At 34.2% G+C, this 19,640-nt stretch overlaps 1 protein-coding gene across 1 annotated transcript; it reads right to left on the bottom strand.

Annotated features, from left to right (window-relative positions):
• Positions 1 to 328: 328 nt before the first annotated feature.
• LOC128216813 (heat shock 70 kDa protein 12A-like) lies at positions 329 to 18,289 on the bottom strand. Its single transcript, XM_052923485.1, has 11 exons — positions 18,251 to 18,289; positions 16,771 to 16,843; positions 15,632 to 15,963; positions 13,758 to 13,896; positions 13,300 to 13,448; positions 5,154 to 5,233; positions 4,692 to 4,833; positions 4,366 to 4,516; positions 4,123 to 4,257; positions 3,739 to 3,947; positions 329 to 3,389 (listed from the first exon to the last, which is right to left on the bottom strand). Exons 1-11 carry the CDS (start codon positions 18,266 to 18,268, stop codon positions 2,679 to 2,681), a joined length of 2,139 nt encoding a protein of 712 aa, XP_052779445.1. The 5' UTR covers positions 18,269 to 18,289; the 3' UTR covers positions 329 to 2,678.
• Between the last annotated feature and the right edge of the window lie 1,351 nt (positions 18,290 to 19,640).

Genomic DNA, 19,640 nt, shown 5'->3' with positions numbered 1-19,640 from the left:
ATTCGAATAACTCATTCTTTTTATCGTCATTTCTTAGGAATGCTTCCCAAATATCCGCAAGACCTCATACTATCACCATACAAAGTGGCTCATTTCTAGAATTAATAGTGCAATTCTATGAAATATCCCCCCTAAAGACCCTCACTATATGTGCTTATTTCATAGATGAAACTCCCTCAACTGAACTCACATAAACAGAGACGGCATTTCGTCGTTCATATGGTAGACGATATAATAAATGTATATGCTTTTCTCTCAGACGAATACTTATAGTCGGGTATAGACAAGACAAGACATTTACTATGTGATTATTTTTTTATTTATTATAAGGCCTCCAACCAATGGCACATTAATTATTATATGTCTATTATGATCACAATACAGTGTTTTGAAGCAAAGAATAACATCTGCACAATTATATACATATGTACAGCACATTTTTTAAATCTAACATACGTAAATATGATTATTTCATATACTGGTATTGGCTCATTATAGGTTTGCATGGACATCAAGTATGCCGTCTTCTAAATGCAACGTACTAAGTAAAGATCCTCTGTATTACTGTTTCATTCCTAGAAGATACTAACATGTGCATTTTATGCAAACAAGAGCTCACATGGTAATTACTGGGTATATATAACACCCTCAAACATACGGAACTCCTCGGCCATTTTTTATCGAAAACAATCTCGGATAATTTGGACGTATAAAGCGGTACGTTTAAGTCCGCTGCAACTAGACCGCGTAGTAATTTTATTTAGCAGTTAAACTTTGTAACTTAACTCTTTGGAATCTTTATTATTTTTGCAATAATACACTTCACTGGCAATCAATGTAAACTTAGATCAATAAATACAACTCTAAAACACTACATTTAATTAATGATATAATTAAAAAAAATACGAAATACATGTACTTAAACTGACTTACCGGCATACATACGAGGTTGTTTTCGATAAAAATGGCCGAGGTGTTCCGAATGACTCACAAATCGTCATACACTGGACATGTAAAGAGAAAGAGGCATTCTGACGTCATTTTCAGCACATACTTCATACTTGGTTAGTTCTTTCAAGAATATAAACTATGTACAGTAATGTACAAGGACATGTTTGCTCTAATAATTGGGTAAATCCCTACCTACAGGCAATCATCGAAATCACTGCAGGCCACTGTCATGACAATATCAGTACCTACCTCTGTATAAAAATGTTAATTGAATATCCAGATCGTAACCCCTTATTTAAAACTTCCAGATCCTACGCCCCCACCCCTCGGTTAAATAAAGATCAGAAAATTCGGTCTAAGATGTCTACCTGTACATTTCCTAGTTTGTAGTAGGCATTGGTCATGTGGTAAAGCATTGTCATAGTCAAAACGTTATCAAGCCACACCATTATTCCGTTTTCGCAGAAAAATGTAGTTATGGCATTGCATGCGCTATAAAAAGAGTCAAGTGTGAATACAATACTCACATTTGCTACTTAAACACAATATAGGGGAACTAAAACAACATGTATTAATAACAATATATGCAAAGAAAATACATAGTTTCTGTTAAAAACAACCACAGCCACATGTGATAACTATTTTATAATATAATTTAACACATCATCATGAAAAATGAATCGTTGAGTTGGTATTGCGATATAAATGATACAAGGTTAAAGTGACACTCTTATTCAAAATCAATACATACCCATGTATAACAAACATCAATTTTGACTGATAAACCTTTAACTACTTACTAAATAAGGCATTTATGGAAAATATTAATTACAGTCGAACCCCGTTGACTAGAAGAGCTAGGGACCGTCTAAATAGCCTCGAGTCTCGGAAATGTCGAGCCAAGCGGGAATATTTACATTCAGTATATAGGAATCGGTTCTTAATCGGTCCTTAAGATCCAGTTCGAGCCAACGAGGAATTCGAGCCAACGGGTTTCGACTATACTGATAACAATATTATAACCGTGTATTTAATAGCAGAAATAGCAAAAATATTAAATGATTGGTGAATGCTAAAAGATTAACTGTGGTCTACTATAGTCTCATAAGGTAGAATTACAATGTTTTATGCTCATTTCTCTCAAATAAATCTCTGTATCCTTCATAAGGCCCATTGTTTTTGAGATGTATTCATCCTTTTTGGAATATTAAAGCAATATAATTAATTGTGGTAAATCTTATCTGGGAGTAAGAGTGCATCTTTTAGTATATATACACATTTTGGGTAAACACAGAAAATATGGGGAAAAGAATCTGATAACATGAAACCATGGGAAACACGCCACATTGCGAAAACAACAAGGTGATATTTAAATAGTCCTATAGTAAAAGTATATACAAGTGACATACATAATTATGTTTAAATACTCACAGTAAGTTAATAAATATGTTTATGTTTATCATAAATGTCGAAGTAAAACCTATATACGTCATGCATGCGTAACAGAATGAGGATTTGTTTTGCAACGAATTTGTTGGCACGAAAGAATCTTCAAATACCAAATACAGCACATTAATAGATTGTAGTATACATGTATACCATTGTCAATTCATGTCCAGACGTGTTTCTGTGCTTTTATTGGTACCATAGGTCCACTGTTAAGAAATGTAAAGCCCTGTTTAGACAACACCCTTTGCAAATAGCATGCAGGTTAACTGTTCACTGGTTCAGTTAAGAAAGTCGATACTGCACTTATGCACCTTCCCAGTGGCCATTTCCTTGGCTTCAACTTGAATCTCAGTCCCTCCGTAAATCATCTGCACTTCTACCTCTCGATTAAGGCCACGACCAGCCAAGGGCAGATCGAGCCTTCCCGCTACATGACAACCCTCGTCGGTAACAAGCACTGGCTTTGATGAAAGAGTTCGGTAAATTTCTAGTTCCATGGTTGTTTGTTTTTCCGTATTCGCTTTGTACGTCTTTTTATGTTGAACTTCCCCAGCCACAATAGATTGCCCTGCTGATATATGTATGTCAAAGCAGATTCTGCACTCGTATATTCCTCGTTTACCTAACACTTTCCGAGATGGCGGGTGGATTTTGCCATCAAATGGCACATTGCATTTTACTCCGTACGTATACTTGCTTATACGCTGAGTAATCAGTTCTGGTCTATGTCCAAAAATTACAGCTCCTTTCATAACGGCTAAATCAGAATCGTTCACGGTGATTGTTTTACTGTCACCAAATCTGTCCTTTACAGCGTTCTGGAGCATGAGGCAATTTGAAAATCCTCCAACTAAGAGAATGGCCTCTATTTTTGCAATTTCTCTTTCTACCAGTTTTGAAATGTGGTCAACTATCAAATCAATTTGAGGTGCAAACATATTTGTCACGATGTCAAAATCAGTTTGTAATTTATCCCCAGAGCGTTTTACCTTGTGAACGAAAAAATACCTGTATGACACATTTGAAATGAAAACGATCGTATGTAAAATATTGACGAACATCTGGCATTAACTGCACTTGCACCGCGTAATGTACGATTGTATCAGGTTTTAATTTCATGATGTTTCTTTTAACTTTAACTGCCGCAAAAAAATGAAGCTTAATCGGAATATCTAACAAGCTTTTAACACCTTTCAATAGCAAAACAACTGGTTCAGTCGCATTATGTTCTAAATGTTCTTCGTGAACAGCTTGATTTCTTTACCTTGTAGGTATAAAGCATATCAATCAATGTACCACATGACATAAACATGCAATAGAGTCACGAAAAGGACTTACTTGCCCACAATACTTTGACTCTTTAATGAGGTCATCAAATTTCTTTCCTGTACATTTTTCAGCTAAATCCGGCAGGCAGGCAGATATCCGGAAAACAACTGGGTTACGACTTGATTGGTCAGTAAACCTTTTTTTTTCTTCAAACGCTCGGGTCAAAAAGATATAATCGTCCATAAAGGTGTTTTTGAACTTGTGCATGGTTTCCTGACCTTTTTACAAATTCAAATATTTAAGTGCCGTCAGTATTAATATACATGTAGTGTAGTTTTAAATTTAAAGCAAGTTTAAAATGTGAGCTTAATAAATAAATGCTATTGTTTATTTATTTAATCAGGTTTTAAATTCATGGTCTGATGAACCAGATTGATTTATATTTAAACCTACCCACAATGTCTGTTAAAAACTGAATGTACGCTTCATCTACTTTTGTCCCTCCGCAGTCCCCGCCACCCGGGATATGGATGTTCTCTATCATATCATTTTCCAACACCGTCTGAACAGCGATGTCAACTGTACCACCTGTTAAATAAAAACGTATTTAAAAATCACGCCGTTTTTCTACCCCTGCAATGAAAACTACTAGTATATACTAACTTATTATAGCTCATTTTGTTTGTAAAATCTAACCTCCAGCATCTACGACAAGATATTTTGTGCCGGTCTTGAATGTTTTCAGAGATTTCCCATCCCCACACTTTTTAACCGGTAGAAAACGACACCAGATAGCTGCTGCTTCTGACTCCAAGGCTAGTGTCAAGTTCTTTGAGCAGATATCTGCCTACAATTAAAGATATTATTGTTTAAAATCTTCCAGGTTTTTACGGAAACACAACATTGTTTTTATCTTTGACCTTGATACTAACGACCGAAATGTCCTCGTATAATTGAAACATATAATTGAAACAACATATACAGTACAAAAGTAGAAGGCTTAGGCCAAACAGGCACATTACACGCTCAGCAGCTTCTCGCATGAACTGTTTTGCCTCGTCATCCCATATTGCAGGAACTGTCAATACCCAATGAACATCATCCGGATTCAGACCTCCAGCTAGTTGTCTTCCTGATTCATTCATTGCGTCCTCTTTAAGATATCTATACAAAACCAGATGCGATTACACAATACATATCCAATTTTTATTTTAACAGTATTACAACATTAACATTTTTTAAGAAGTACAGTCATTTAAACTTTATAAATCTGGGTTTTTATTAAAAATAGTGATACACAGAACAATCGACTTATATAGTTTAATGAAAATCTGTGATAATTCGATAACCTTGTTTGTAGATTCCATACATGATAACGATTCTGCTTCTCAACCAAGTAATGACTTCATATACAAAACACTTGTCATAGGTAATCATAAAATTCGAAATACTATTGAACTTTAAAAAGCCTGAAAAGTGCTTACCTGATCGCAAGAGAAAATACGGTGATTGCTGGTAACTGCTTACCCCCTTCGTCCGTTAAAGTCATGTTTCGACTAAGTTTCTAGTCAATCAAAAATGTTATAATACAACATAAACTACAGGGACAAGCTAAGTGGCCAAAACATATCAGTGGTTTCGATTAAAGGCACAACAATAAATCCTAACATACGTTCAACAAAAGACACACAACGTCACAACACAAGAAAGACAGACTACATATACAGTGCAATATCTTTACATATATAAACGTAATAAACACAGGCAGCTTGTTCGTTTATCAGACCTTAACGTCGTCTAAAACAGAATGGAAAAAACAAAGCTAAGCCGCAGGAGAATCTCTCCCGAAAAAAGTATACCCTATATATAATTTATCGACAAGGATAACAATACAATTTGTTCAATTCTAAAAAAAATGAAATTAACAAGGTTTAAGGTTAAATCAATGTTGTTGCTTTTATTTGAAAAGACTTCTGAATGACCGTAATCAACACGATATTGAGCTAGCAATAAAGATATAATTTAAAATATGGCTGTATTTGACATACCTTCGCAAAAATCCAAAATATGAAATTTCTTTTGTAAAATCATGTTGTGTGCAATGTTGAACGCAATCAATATCCACTTTTTACGTTGTATTAAAATTAAATGTACCACTTAAATCGGCGAAAGTAAAAAATCCAGTCTTGGTTTGGTTTTACATCGGCCATTTTGATTTCTGAGCATTCCGGTTGTATCGAGCGATTTTATTTGCTGATACTGCCCACACTTAAAATGGCGTGTTTAACAAATTAACACTGTTGTGTGAAAAGTCGGTGTACTGTGCTCTTGTTCGGAATGCTATTGTCAGAAATCCTGATGCAATGTGAATATGCTATTATTTTAAGTTATTTCAATGATTTACAGTGTTAAATGTTCGTCTTTTCGTTTCGCGAACCAGCGGCAGGATGTGTTGCATCCCTTCACTGGCACCGGATGTTCAAACTCAATCATTTTTTTTTAAAAATCCAAAAAAATCTTATAATTCCTTACTTAAAATTATAATACCGAATATGTAAAAAAAATATTGATTTGTTTTCAAATATGCACTTTGTACTGTATAATATAGTAACATGTTATTGAACGTTTCTTTACCCGGGTCACGTAATCATCTTATTACTCAGTTCAAAGGAACTACTGTAGATAAACAGTCATCGGAATTTAAGGATATGGTTTCTATCTTCCGAACACTACCACCTTAGCCCGCGAAGAAATTTGACTATCATACGTTGTTTTTTTTTGACTTTATTCCCATTTTCCTGTTTTCCTAGATTTGCTACCACCCTTGACTTCCGGTTTCAGAGTAAGGTTTTATAACGGCTCATTTCATTGGTCCATGAACTTCGCGAGACATTTCGCGTACAAGTGGGTGGAGGTTATATGGGAGACGTTTTCTCATTATTCAATGATAGAGGGGATTCAAAATTGGATAATGTCGTAAAATGACTTATTTGCTACATAATGGTTTAAAGCTGTCTATGGGTATAAGATAACTATGTGGGAAGCAGTTTTGATATATCTTGGCCGTAATTACTAATATGATTACTATATTGAAACGAAGTGTTGACTATATGGGAGTCAGTTTTGGTAAAAAAGAAAATCCTTACTATATGGGAACCAGTTTTGGTAACTCAACGAATATATACTCATATAACATAAGACAGTTGATAAAAAGGATTCAGTGTTTGTTAAATGCAATTTATGGGTATACAATTACTATAAGGGAGTCAGTTTTGGTTAAATGCAATTTATGGGTATACAATTAATATATGGGAGTCAATTACTATAAGGGAGTCAGTTTTGGTGAACTGCAATTTATGGGTATACAATAACTATATGGGAGTCGGTTTTGGTGAACTGCAATTTATGGGTATACAATTACTATAAGGGAGTCAGTTTTGGTTAACTGCAATTTATGGGTATACAATAACTATATGGGAGTCAGTTTTGGTTAACTGCAATTTATGGGTATACAATTACTATATGGGAGTCAGTTTTGGTTAACTGCAATTTATGGGTATACAATAACTATATGGGAGTCAGTTTTGGTGAACTGCAATTTATGGGTATACAATTACTATATGGGAGTCAGTTTTGGTTAACTGCAATTTATGGTTATACAATTACTATATGGGAGTCAGTTTTGGTGAAATGCAATTTATGGGTATACAATTACTATATGGGAGTCAGTTTTGGTTAACTGCAATTTATGGGTATACAATTACTATATGGGAGTCAATTACTATAAGGGAGTCAGTTTTGGTGAACTGCAATTTATGGGTATACAATTACTATATGGGAGTCAGTTTTGGTGAACTGCAATTTATGGGTATACAATTACTATATGGGAGTCAGTTTTGGTTAACTGCAATTTATGGGTCTTTAATTACGTTATGGGAGTCAGTTTTGGTGAACTGCAATTTATGGGTCTTTAATTACTATATGGGAGTCAGTTTTGGTGAACTGCAATTTACGGGTATACAATAACTATATGGGAGTCAGTTTTGGTTAAATGCAATTTATGGTTATACAATTACTATATGGGAGTCAGTTTTGGTTAACTGCAAGTTATTGGTATACAATTACTATAAGGGAGTCAGTTTTGGTGAACTGCAATTTATGGGTATACAATTACTATATTTTATCCAGTTTTTGCATCTCTACTGTAGGCTAGGCATTGAACGCACGTTACAATGAACAGCTATAATGATAAAACGGGATCCCTTACCGTCAACTGTTCGTTTTATTATAATGCTCACGGTTTAGAGATATCAAAACTGGATCCCATTTAAAGTTATGCTACATACATACAATGCAATTAACCAAAACTGAATCCCTTTTAGTCAGTTAAGTCAACTGTGTATTTCAATATGTTTTCACTGCCTAAGGATATCAAGCCTGGATCCATCTAGTAGTTTAATACCCATACATTTATGTTGCAAAAATGCAATTAACCAAAACTGAATCCCTTACAGTCAGTTGCGTCAACTGTTCATTTCAATGTGCGTTCATTGCCTAGCCTACAGTAGAGATGCCAAAACTGGATCCCATATAGTAACTGTATACCTATAAATTGCATTTAACCAAAACTGACTCCCATATAGTAATTGTATACCTATAAATTGCAGTTCACCAAAACTGACTCCCATATAGTAATTGTATACCCATAAATTGCAGTTAACCAAAACTGACTCCCATATAGTAATTAAAGACCCATAAATTGCAGTTCACCAAAACTGACTCCCATAACGTAATTAAAGACCCATAAATTGCAGTTAACCAAAACTGACTCCCATATAGTAATTGTATAACCATGAATTGCAGTTAACCAAAACTGACTCCCATATAGTAATCGTATACCCATAAATTGCAGTTCACCAAAACTGACACCCATATATTAATTGTATACCCATAAATTGCAGTTCACCAAAACTGACTCCCTTATAGTAATTGACTCCCATATAGTAATTGTATACCCATAAATTGCAGTTAACCAAAACTGACTCCCATATAGTAATCGTATACCCATAAATTGCAGTTCACCAAAACTCACTCCCTTATAGTAATTGTATACCCATAAATTGCAGTTCACCAAAACTGACTCCCATATAGTAATTGTATACCCATAAATTGCAGTTCACCAAAACTGACTCCCTTATAGTAATTGTATACCCATAAATTGCAGTTCACCAAAACTGACTCCCATATAGTAATTGTATACCCATAAATTGCAGTTCACCAAAACTGACTCCCATATAGTAATCGTATACCCATAAATTGCAGTTCACCAAAAATGACTCCCTTATAGTAATTGTATACCCATAAATTGCAGTTAACCAAAAATGACTCCCTTATAGTAATTGTATACCCATAAATTGCAGTTCACCAAAACTGACTCCCATATAGTAATTGTATACCCATAAATTGCAGTTCACCAAAACTGACTCCCTAATAGTAATTGTATACCCATAAATTGCAGTTCACCAAAACTGACTCCCTTATAGTAATTGTATACCCATAAATTGCAGTTCACCAAAACTGACTCCCTTATAGTAATTGTATACCCATAAATTGCAGTTCACCAAAACTGACTCCCATATATTAATCGTATACCCATAAATTGCAGTTCACCAAAACTGGCTCCCATATAGCAATCGTATACCCATAAATTGCATTTCACCAAAACTGACTTCCATATAGTAATCGTATACATATAAATTGCAGTTAACCAAAACTGACTCCCATATAGTAATTAAAGACCCATAAATTGCATTTAACCAAAACTGACTCCCATATAGTAATTGTATACCCATTAATTGCATTTATCCAAAACTGACTCCCATATAGTAATCGTATACCCATAAATTGCATTTAACCAAAACTGAATCAACTGTCTGGTGTAATATGACTTTATAATATTTGTTGAGTTATCAAAACTGAATCCCATATAGTTTTGTTGACTATACGGGGGTCATTTGAAAGTCATTTTCATTTTTTGTTTATTTATTTTTTATAAAATCTTTAGCCTTATTGAAGTGTGCAATTGACTAAAATAGTTCAAGTTTCGGTTTATCGCCTTATCTGCCAAAATATATAATTGGATACAATTTGGATAACTATAACCTTTGCTATCAAATGAAGGCATTTAGTTTTTAAAGTAAGAGCATATTCAATAATAATAACTCCACAACAGCCATCGTACTATTATGATATTAACTATAGCAGTCCTATCGGAAAGTGATTGCAAATACCGGGTACCGGTAACCGTGCTTTTGCACCGACCTTCAGAACGATTTACGTTAACCAAAATCGAATCCCCTAAATATTCGATTTCGTTTCCCATATAACACATACCGTACAAGTGTCAACAATTGTAATATTTGGACCGAAAGTGTTAATCACAGAGGAGTCTTTGACATTAAATTCCGCTTTGAGTGACTTGAGCGTGCTTATTTCGGATCAGACTGGTACTGGAATTACACATACCATCAAAGCCGACTATGAAATTTCATGAGACAACGGAAAGTGGCTTAATTAATATGCACCACAGGATTCACTTGTTTCCTTGACAGCGATCTCATTGCAAAAACGTTTCACAGGTAAGAAGTGCAAAATGTTTTATTTATATAAAAGAGCTGTTTACCAATACGCCGTGGTAAATAATAATCTATATAATTGTAGAAACATGCATGTATTTTGTGTGTGTACATGCGTATGGTTCATTTACACATGTATATTTATTAAGTAACATTATATTTATTTATATATTATACTAATTTTCTTTCTTGGACAATTGTGGAATATATTTTTAAATGACATATATTCACTATTTTGACCAAAAAAAATTATTGATAATAAAAAATAAAGCAAGAAATGTATCACTGTATCCAGGCAATGTGACGAACACTTTTGATTAATTTATTTTGTAGTTTAACTTAATGCTTTGTTTTTTGTGCATGCTTACAGAAATGAGTGCCATCTAAATTTCCTTTGCAATTGCCCAAATGCTCTTAAAGGGACTTGGTCATGTTTTGTGATAAAAAAATTATTTCCTGAAACTGAAAATGATTAATATTATTATGCTTACCTGTATCACAATCACATATATATTTCAATGTTTGATATCATAATTGTATAAAAAATTGGAAATAAGTAACAAAAGAGACTGATCCCAAATTTGATTTGAGTCTTCTTGTAGAAACCAGTAAATTATTAGGAAAATGGATAGACCACTCAACTATACAGGCACATGCCCCAGCTTTTGCTGAAAAGTTGAATATCAATAAATATTTTCAAAACATTTATTATAATGCTGATGCTACAAGTCCATGTGCACATTGTGCATTACTTAATAGATTTAAAATGAATGTACAGTTGTAGCTAGGTTAAAATAAACCTTTAAAATCAGTTTTTTTATATCTTTGCAGGGAAGTGATGGATGGCAACACCAGTGTCCGTGACGGTCATATGTATTGAAGTGTAGGCTTGTTGGCTGCAGTTCCACAGAATGAGACACACCGGCACTTTCTCATATCCCACCGCCTAGATCTGGGCTCAGTGGAGATGTTACATTGCGCTGTTAACAGTTTTAACATGATATCGCTACAACCTGGAAACAATGACTTATATAATGACAATCTGCTGTCTTTATCTTTGCAAGAGTTGGGATTTGTTCTAGCTGTGTGTACTTTCTCAGTAAAAGATACTTACAGTTGCTGAAATAGTATCTTAAGAACTGCATGAAATGTTATTAAGGAATAATGCTTTGTAGGTATATACATGTATGTATTTCACCTCAGCTCAATATAGGGATAGTAAATGTTTAGTTTCTCAGACCATTTTGTAACATTTTAGTAGGGAGCACATAATGCTATTGTTTTTACAGGATAATTGCTTTCAATTTGTATTTCCAGTTTGGCTTTAGAGCTGCACTCTCACAGTTTGACACTGATATGAAATGTTTGGGGGGTTTTGTCTCAGAATACGCTCATATTGGCATTAAAACCTTCAATTCAGTTATCAATATAAAGGTAACTTACAATAGAACAAATCTCAATTGTAAGAAAGAATGCCAAAATCTTAAAAAAAGCGTTAATAATGCTTTTTACTACAAAACAACAATTTTCTAACATAAATATGAAAAACTACATTCAAATATTACCATAGAACATCAATTTTCTGACAAAAACATGAAAAACTGCATTCAAATCTTTTGTTAGCAGTCTTATATCACTGTTTACCAGACATTCACTCTGTAAGAGTGCAGCTTTAAATTACTATAGAGCAAAAGCAAAATCATTTGAAGATCCATGCTTTAAAAGAGGTGCCCTTTAAAGTAGCAAGAGTTACTGATGCTTTTCAGCAAAATAAAGCATTTTTTAACCTTCTTAAATAAATAAACTCCATTATAGAGCTCTATTGGAACTTTTAGTGATGTATTGACTTTTAAATTAGCTATATTGGAATTTTAAGTGATTTGTTACCGTTTTAACTAGCTTTTATCAATAAGAAAATTAATTATTTTGCTCTCTTAAATTGTGACCAAGTCAGATTTAAGTCAATATAACCATTTCATGTTTGTTGTTAATGTAGTTGTGTTGTGATATTGCTTAAACTTATATTGCAAGATTTGTCTAATAAAACATATACCAAGAACATCAAAGTTTCTTCATTATATTTATCGATTTTACTTCGTTTCGAACAGTAAGAATTTAGCAATACTGTACAGTGAACTCGTATATAAGAAATGTATTGTTATGTTGAGTGCAGAGTGACCGTTGTTTTCTGTTATAAATATGCCTTAATCTGTATAACCATTGCATTGAATCATTGCAACTTCATATTTTATGCGGACTTTCATTCATGATTTGTTTGATAACGGAGAAGAAGGGCCAAAATGTTAGTTTCAATTTGTTAACGATTTGAGATTTTAAATACGCCGGCTTTTCATTCGACCAATCAAAACACATGTTACAAACTTTACGAAAAACAGTAATAAAACCGGAAGTCAAGGGTGGTAGAAAAACTAAGAAAACAGAAAAATGGGAATAAAGTCAAAACAATCGTATGATAGGCAAATTTCTTCGCGGGCTTAGGTGGAGTGTTCGGAAGATATATATCATATCCTTAAGTTCCGATGGCTGTTAATCTGCAGAAGTTCTTTTGAACTGAGTAACAAGATGATTACGTGACCTGGGTAGAGAAACGTTCAATACCATGTTAGTATATTATACAGTACAAAGTGCATATTTGAAAAAAAAAAATCAATATTTTTTTACATATTCGGTATTATAATTTTTAGTAAGGAATTATAAGATTTTTTAGGATTTTTAAAAAAAAATGATTGAGTTTGAAAATCCGGTGCCAGTGCATCCCTTATATATTATTATTAAGCCAAACAAACAAGAGACATACAAACATTACACCACTATCAAAATATCTTCATGAGTAAAGATTTGGGTAACCATTGTATTATGTATTACGGTCAGTAAGATAAAGATTAACGAAGTTAAAGACGCGTAACAAGATCTTTTTGGTGTAGAGCGATAGAAGTGACATTTTGGTCTCACAACATAAATGGAATAAACTGACCTGGTTGTAAAGTTTCATTTTAAATCGCCTGAAGAAGTACCATGCATTGTGCTTGTTTTGTTCAGCAAGTGCTGTGTACTCGGTCTCCGCATCATATCCAAAGGCCCCGAGCGATTTTCCATCAGGTTTTATCAGGACACAAGTTGGTGCTTCGTAAAACAGGGGCATGTATGTATGAAAACCATTGCAATGCAAATATTTTTTTCTCATATTTCTTTCAACAGAAGACACTTTCTCAATGCATCATTACTGTAGGCATTGATTTAATGCAAGCTTTGAAGTCAGTATTACAGTTTGAACGTTTGCTATTATTCTAAATTGTAGTTGGGTTATGCATCGAAAGTGCACGTACGGCAAACAAGTTAGATCACATTAAGTAACATTTTAATGATAAATAATCGGCGGAGTGAGCGTACCGAACACATCATTAAAACTTAACATCATAAGGGTTCACCTACCTTTTGCAGATACATGCTGGCCACTATTCCAATTTTTCGAATATACTTTTGTTGGGTCTTTTTGGAATTCGTGGTAAAACTGGAAGGCCCATCCGGAGTAAGCTGTTCCCAAATCTACTGCAGCGACAAGTAACCGTTCCTTGAAAATATATTATTTTATGACTTTATACAAGTATTCCACCAATCATCAAGTTGGCCTTCGTATCGTTGCATTGATAACATGAGGAACATTACGCAACAAGACAATACATACTAAACTTGAAGACTATAACACTACAAGACAAAAATATTACACTATTTTTAAAAATATTGGCATGACAAAATTGTTACTTCAAATCACATACGGGGGGGGGGGGGGGGCGTGTTTTCGGCCTTTAAAAGGGAATGCTTAAAATGTTAATATTCAGTGATAATTCCAAACAACACTAATGCAATATTTGTGCTATCTTTATGGACACAGGAAACTACACATTTAGAAGCAAAGGACCTGGTATTTGGGTTACCACAACAAATAAAATACCAAGCATACGGATTGTACCATGTTTGTGAGAGCTTCCTTTGTTTTCGTCTATACATAAACTTGCATATCGAATCGGAATGGTAACACGTAGTCAGAGCTTCCTTATAAACTCTTAAACTGTTAATATAACTTTGTGTGGAGGTTGTATTATGATTATGGTTATTGTATTACGTTGTGACAACGTTGTGACAACGTTAGTTGCTTAATGTATTTGTAATTATTTTCAACTAATATCATTTAAATTAAGAGTAATGAAAGAATACTTCAGGCAAGCATCTTATGATGATTTGCAAGTATTAAAATGATATTGAAATATGATTGGACAACGTGTTGTTAATGTTGAATTAAAGTTGTTTTAAATACATTTTTATATTTGTTTCCGATTTCCTTAAACGTTGTGACATGTTGTCATGGTACTTTACATAGACGCATATTCGAATTAAGAAAAATAGATTAATATGAATATATACTTTCGATTTCTAATCTTAATCGAATATATGTAACGCAATGTTTATTTTTATATTGATTTTAATAACAATTATACGCTTGTTCTAATGAAAGAAAAGTTAATAATTCAAATATATTGTTTTAATTATTCTTTTTATTAAGGGTCGAACGTATAGGACTTGTGTGTCTTCCCGAACTAGAGTGGACTACTCTTGAAGCATCCACCTAACCAGAAAAAAACGTACGCAAGGTGAATTGACCAGATAAGGTAATACACTATCCGGTATACGTGTGCTTATATTGTTATTGATGCATTGGACAGACGTGTTTCGTTCGTTTTGTCTACCCCACCAACCTACTTGAAACAACATCTGGAAAGCAAAATCAATTTTTAATGTCTCATTATTTTAGACTTTCTGCTCATTAAATACTATATTATTCCAAAATACAATTTTCGAAACGGGGTCAAATCATTGACAAATGACATGTGTATCTTACGGGATAAGATATAGTTGACAATGAACATGGTTGATAATTACGTATGTGAAAATAAATATAATAAAATACAGCGCTTGTCAATTATACCGCGAGCTAGTTATTAAACTAACAACACACAAAAGAGTATGTCACATATGCCTTCGTGAATGAAATTAAACACTCGAGCGCTCGTATATAGTTTCGATAACTCGGTTTGTGGCTTCAGTACTATTTAATAGGCCATTGTTGTTCAACTGCTTGCAATATTATGGAAACAAGCTGCCTGCAAATATTGGCTTAAGTTACTATTACCTTGCAGAAAAACCCTGACATATATATATATATATATAGCGTGCAAAGTGAGTGCATAACTTGCACATCCTCATCCACAACTTAATACAACGCTTGGAATATAATTAAATCAACACACCTTGCGTTTATCAGTCAAAGCTGAAAATCTCTCTTCACTCTCTGGGACATGATGCAAATGTATACGCTGGTACACAACTTCGCCCGAGCTATTCACAATGCTGTCGCCGTTGACTAAAAATCCTTTTCCCAGACGAGTACTTATCTGCTTATCCAAAACGTTGATTAATGGTTCAATCTTCGATCTGTTCGCCGGACTACATTCAATCAGTAACGTGTTGTTTTTTCCATCACCATGTTCAAATGTGATTTTTCCAATCGCTTTTATCTCTTTTAAAAAGTCTTTGCAACTTGTCTCAATAATCTTAGTCTGCTCATGTTGGTACTTCTGAACTAATAATAAACAAGGGGGCAAAGACAAGAATATATGCTATAAAATATTGCTCAAACACAATTGTTTTAAAGCTACAAAAACACAATACTAATAGACAGTATTTCATTTTCCGATTCGTTTTATGAAAGAAAAATCGCATATATCTTGTAGCTTTGTAGTTGTCAATATACAAACGTACTTGATAATATCTAATCCATGTGTTACTCAAAAGCATTAAGCGGAAGACAAGAAACAATTGTGAGTTTTGAAGGGGACTAGATATCCCTTACCGGTGTGTGCATTTTTGTGCATTTCTTGGTTAGTCGTTTGGATTTTTGTTTATAGTTGTTTGAAATTTAACTAAATCTAAGTAGAAATCGTACAATGAATTTAACTGAGACACGCTCAAGATGCTTATAGTTAAATAAGGTCCTGTTTAGAAGCACAAGGTTAATATCATACAGAGAAATCATTCTATGAAAATAACAGAGATGCGCTCAAGAGGCTAACAGTTAAAGAACGCCATGTTTAGAACAAGGGGGAGGTGCGTGATTTAGTTTCATGCAAACATAGTGAGAAAAATGTTTCATGGCAAACAAAATGGCGAATTTAGAATGAAAAGTAGCGATTCAAGTTGGCGCGTTTCTTTCATCGGCGACAGATATGCATTTTATGTCCTGACGAAATAACGTCCTCCCCCTTAGAAGCACAAGGTCAATGCCATTCAGAGACTATTGCATATTAACTATAATTGCTTTAAACTAATTTAAAACTTTGACAGCCAAGTAATATGATACCATAAAGTACATGTATATTTAAATACTAACCGAATACTTCTGCAGACTCATCTTTGGGGGTCTCCCGTGCCTTCGGACGACTACCTATACTGCTGAATGTTTTCTGTCCGGTAACAAGAGTTCATCATAAATTTTATCATTTACAATTCTCAATAAACGAGTATATGAACAAAAGCTCTATATGTTTAAAAAATTGTGTACAAATATTAAAAAATGAAAATGTTCCGGCACTTGTCCCGAAAATTTCCGAACAACCCTCGTACATTGATATATATCTCAATTGCCTTACGCTTGGCACTCAGCCATTAATGTTTGCTACGTATTCGTACTTATAGTGACATAATATCCAAAAGTTTGTTAACCGATTAACATAAAACGTCGCTGCCGACGCGCCAACACACTGTCGTAACGCGAAACACGAAGCATAGTGATGGCTGATGTGTACCAAAGAAAATGTTGACCGTTTTTATGTAAACATAACGTTTATATGTATACATAAAACCCTTCCTGCATAACATATCGCATTGTCTAACGTTTATATGTGATAAACAAAAACCAGATACAAATGTTAACGTGTTTCTACTTGTAATTCGGACACACATTCATATATTGTAAAATTGTGAAGCTATAAAACTGGTACATTGAGCTCTTTTATTTCTACATCAAGTGATAAATCGCTACGCGGTGTAAGAAGAAAACAATTTTAACAAAGTAATCGGAAAATTGAAAGAAGAAAATATAAAATTAAAATGAAGAACATGTAATCGAGAAATTGAAATGTTTCTTACAAGAACATGCGTAAGGTAACCTCTAGTCATTATTGATTCCATGTGTGTAATATATTTCCTCCAAAATGTCGCCGTTTTCATTTGTGATAACACGACATTTGAAATGGAAGGTCTGATCCGCGAGCGTTATAAGTAAAACAAAAGCGAGAAACACGTTCATACACTGACAAGACTTTTCCTGTCCATAGAAACAATTTTATTGTAGCCTATTTTGGCACTGTTTGGTATAATAAGCGTGTAACACTGTCATTTAGGGTGACTCGTTTGGAAAAAAAAGTAATATGGTATTACGTGGTGAACCGTTCAGAATTGCTGGGTAGCGCTGGTTGCACGTTGTGTTTTACGTTTGTTTGTTTTTTAAATGTCGTTCACTTTGACACTCAATCTTTACATGATTGCAATTTTTAAATTATAGAAGCTATTTTTACCTCGCATATCCCCGGTGTACGCATAACTATGTATCATAATTACCTTTCTCAATAAAACAACACACCCGTATGCATGATAACTGTTTTAAAACTTATTTTTAATCACATGATTGTTATTTCTCAAAGCATTTTTAGAAAAAAAGCATCACTATGATCTTTACATAACACGATGGATCACTTGATTGGAAATCCGTGCCACAGTATTCTATACCATACACAATCAAAATGATATTAACAATCACGAAGCCCTATGCATTTGTTTATTTAAAGATTAAAATATTTCTCACTATATACCTTTATTGCCTTCTTCATATTTCCTTCGTCATTGATCCGTTTTCATTTGCTTATTATATACTTATATATATTAGTATAACTAAAAGGTTTGGACGGTAAAATCCATAACTGCGTTTCTAATGACAAGCCCTTGAATCTTTTGAAAAGGAAGACAATAACAAGCACCAGGTTGCATACTGGGCATTCTTCAGATTCAGGAAGTTTGTTTGATATATGAAGTCATTCAATCCTGCTAAAACAATGGTTGATTTTATCGCATAATATTCTTCTTTGATAACTGGCGAACATGATCTCACAGATACAAATGTTTTCCTTATACCACCCTGCAGAAATTCTAATCATTTTATTCATGTAAACATATCGCCATTTTTGAATTTGCTTATTTGTATGATAATCATAATTTAAACATATTCTTATAAAAACAAAAGGATAATGCTCTAATTGTCATTGTTTTAGTCGGAATTGGGAATTGTCGCAGATCAAATCGTAATTCGTATGTCACTTACATTAGCCATATCTGACGGGAACGTTTAAATGTTTAAAGTTTATGTAGGCACTGCACACAATAACTTCAATTTTCGCAGTATAAGCCAGGTCAATGAAGATTAAATGAATACCTCCGATTTCAGCTTATGCCCCGGGCACAGCGAAATAACGAAAGGACTAAGGTTGGGCGATAGGGACGCGACAGAAATAAAGATAGGTCGTGGTTATGATGTGGGTGTGCTGCAAGTCCGTCGAGCAACAGTCGTGCAACCATCATGAGATGTCTGCTGACATCCCACTCTAACTCTTGCATCAGGGTACCATTTTGCCCAAACGTCATGCGCCGTTCGACCTACGGCCAGACTCACCAACGTCGGGAGAGGGGGGGGGGTCGCCGGTTCCTGCGCTGCTCCCGGATCGGATCTGCGTCAACAGCTATATATAATGCGCGTGCTGGAGTACCACCAGAGGCCCACACAGAAGGGCATGACGAGCATGCACATGTGAAATAGCCGTTTTCTCTACGACAAACAATTTTCATTTTCAAGCGTTCATTCTTCCGAGCTATATACACATTAAATAAAGAAAACATGTTGCAAGACTAACGCAATACTGTTCTGCAGTGTAATGCGAAACTCTGTGGATAATATAAAAGCTAATTATATTACCACCTGATCAATGGTTGACCGAGTTTACACAAAACAACATCGCCTTTGCCATGATCCGGCGAGAATTGATGCCCAGCGTTAAATGTTCTGAAAATTATACGATATGAACTAAAACGTCAAAAATCTACAGAGGCCATATTTTAAAGCCAGTATTTAACATTGTGATTCAAGCGATTTTCATGATTACAGAGGGCTAAATAAGCAAACTAGTTTTAATGAAGCATGTATTCAGATTT

The sequence above is a fragment of the Mya arenaria genome, chromosome 14, assembly GCF_026914265.1.
Source record: "Mya arenaria isolate MELC-2E11 chromosome 14, ASM2691426v1".
NCBI lineage: Eukaryota > Metazoa > Mollusca > Bivalvia > Myida > Myidae > Mya > Mya arenaria.
Note: the sequence above shows the minus strand (reverse complement) of the source record. Positions and strands in the feature narration are given on the sequence as shown.

Bases quoted from the DNA above. Each gene is read 5' to 3' on its own strand.
- LOC128216813 (XM_052923485.1), bottom strand. The intron at 15,964-16,770 runs GTTAGTATTTAA...GTTTATTATTAG, and splicing joins TGAGTCTGCAGAAGTATTCG to TTCAGAAGTACCAACATGAG. The intron at 13,897-15,631 runs GTGTGTTGATTT...TATATTTTCAAG, and splicing joins CTTTGACTGATAAACGCAAG to GAACGGTTACTTGTCGCTGC.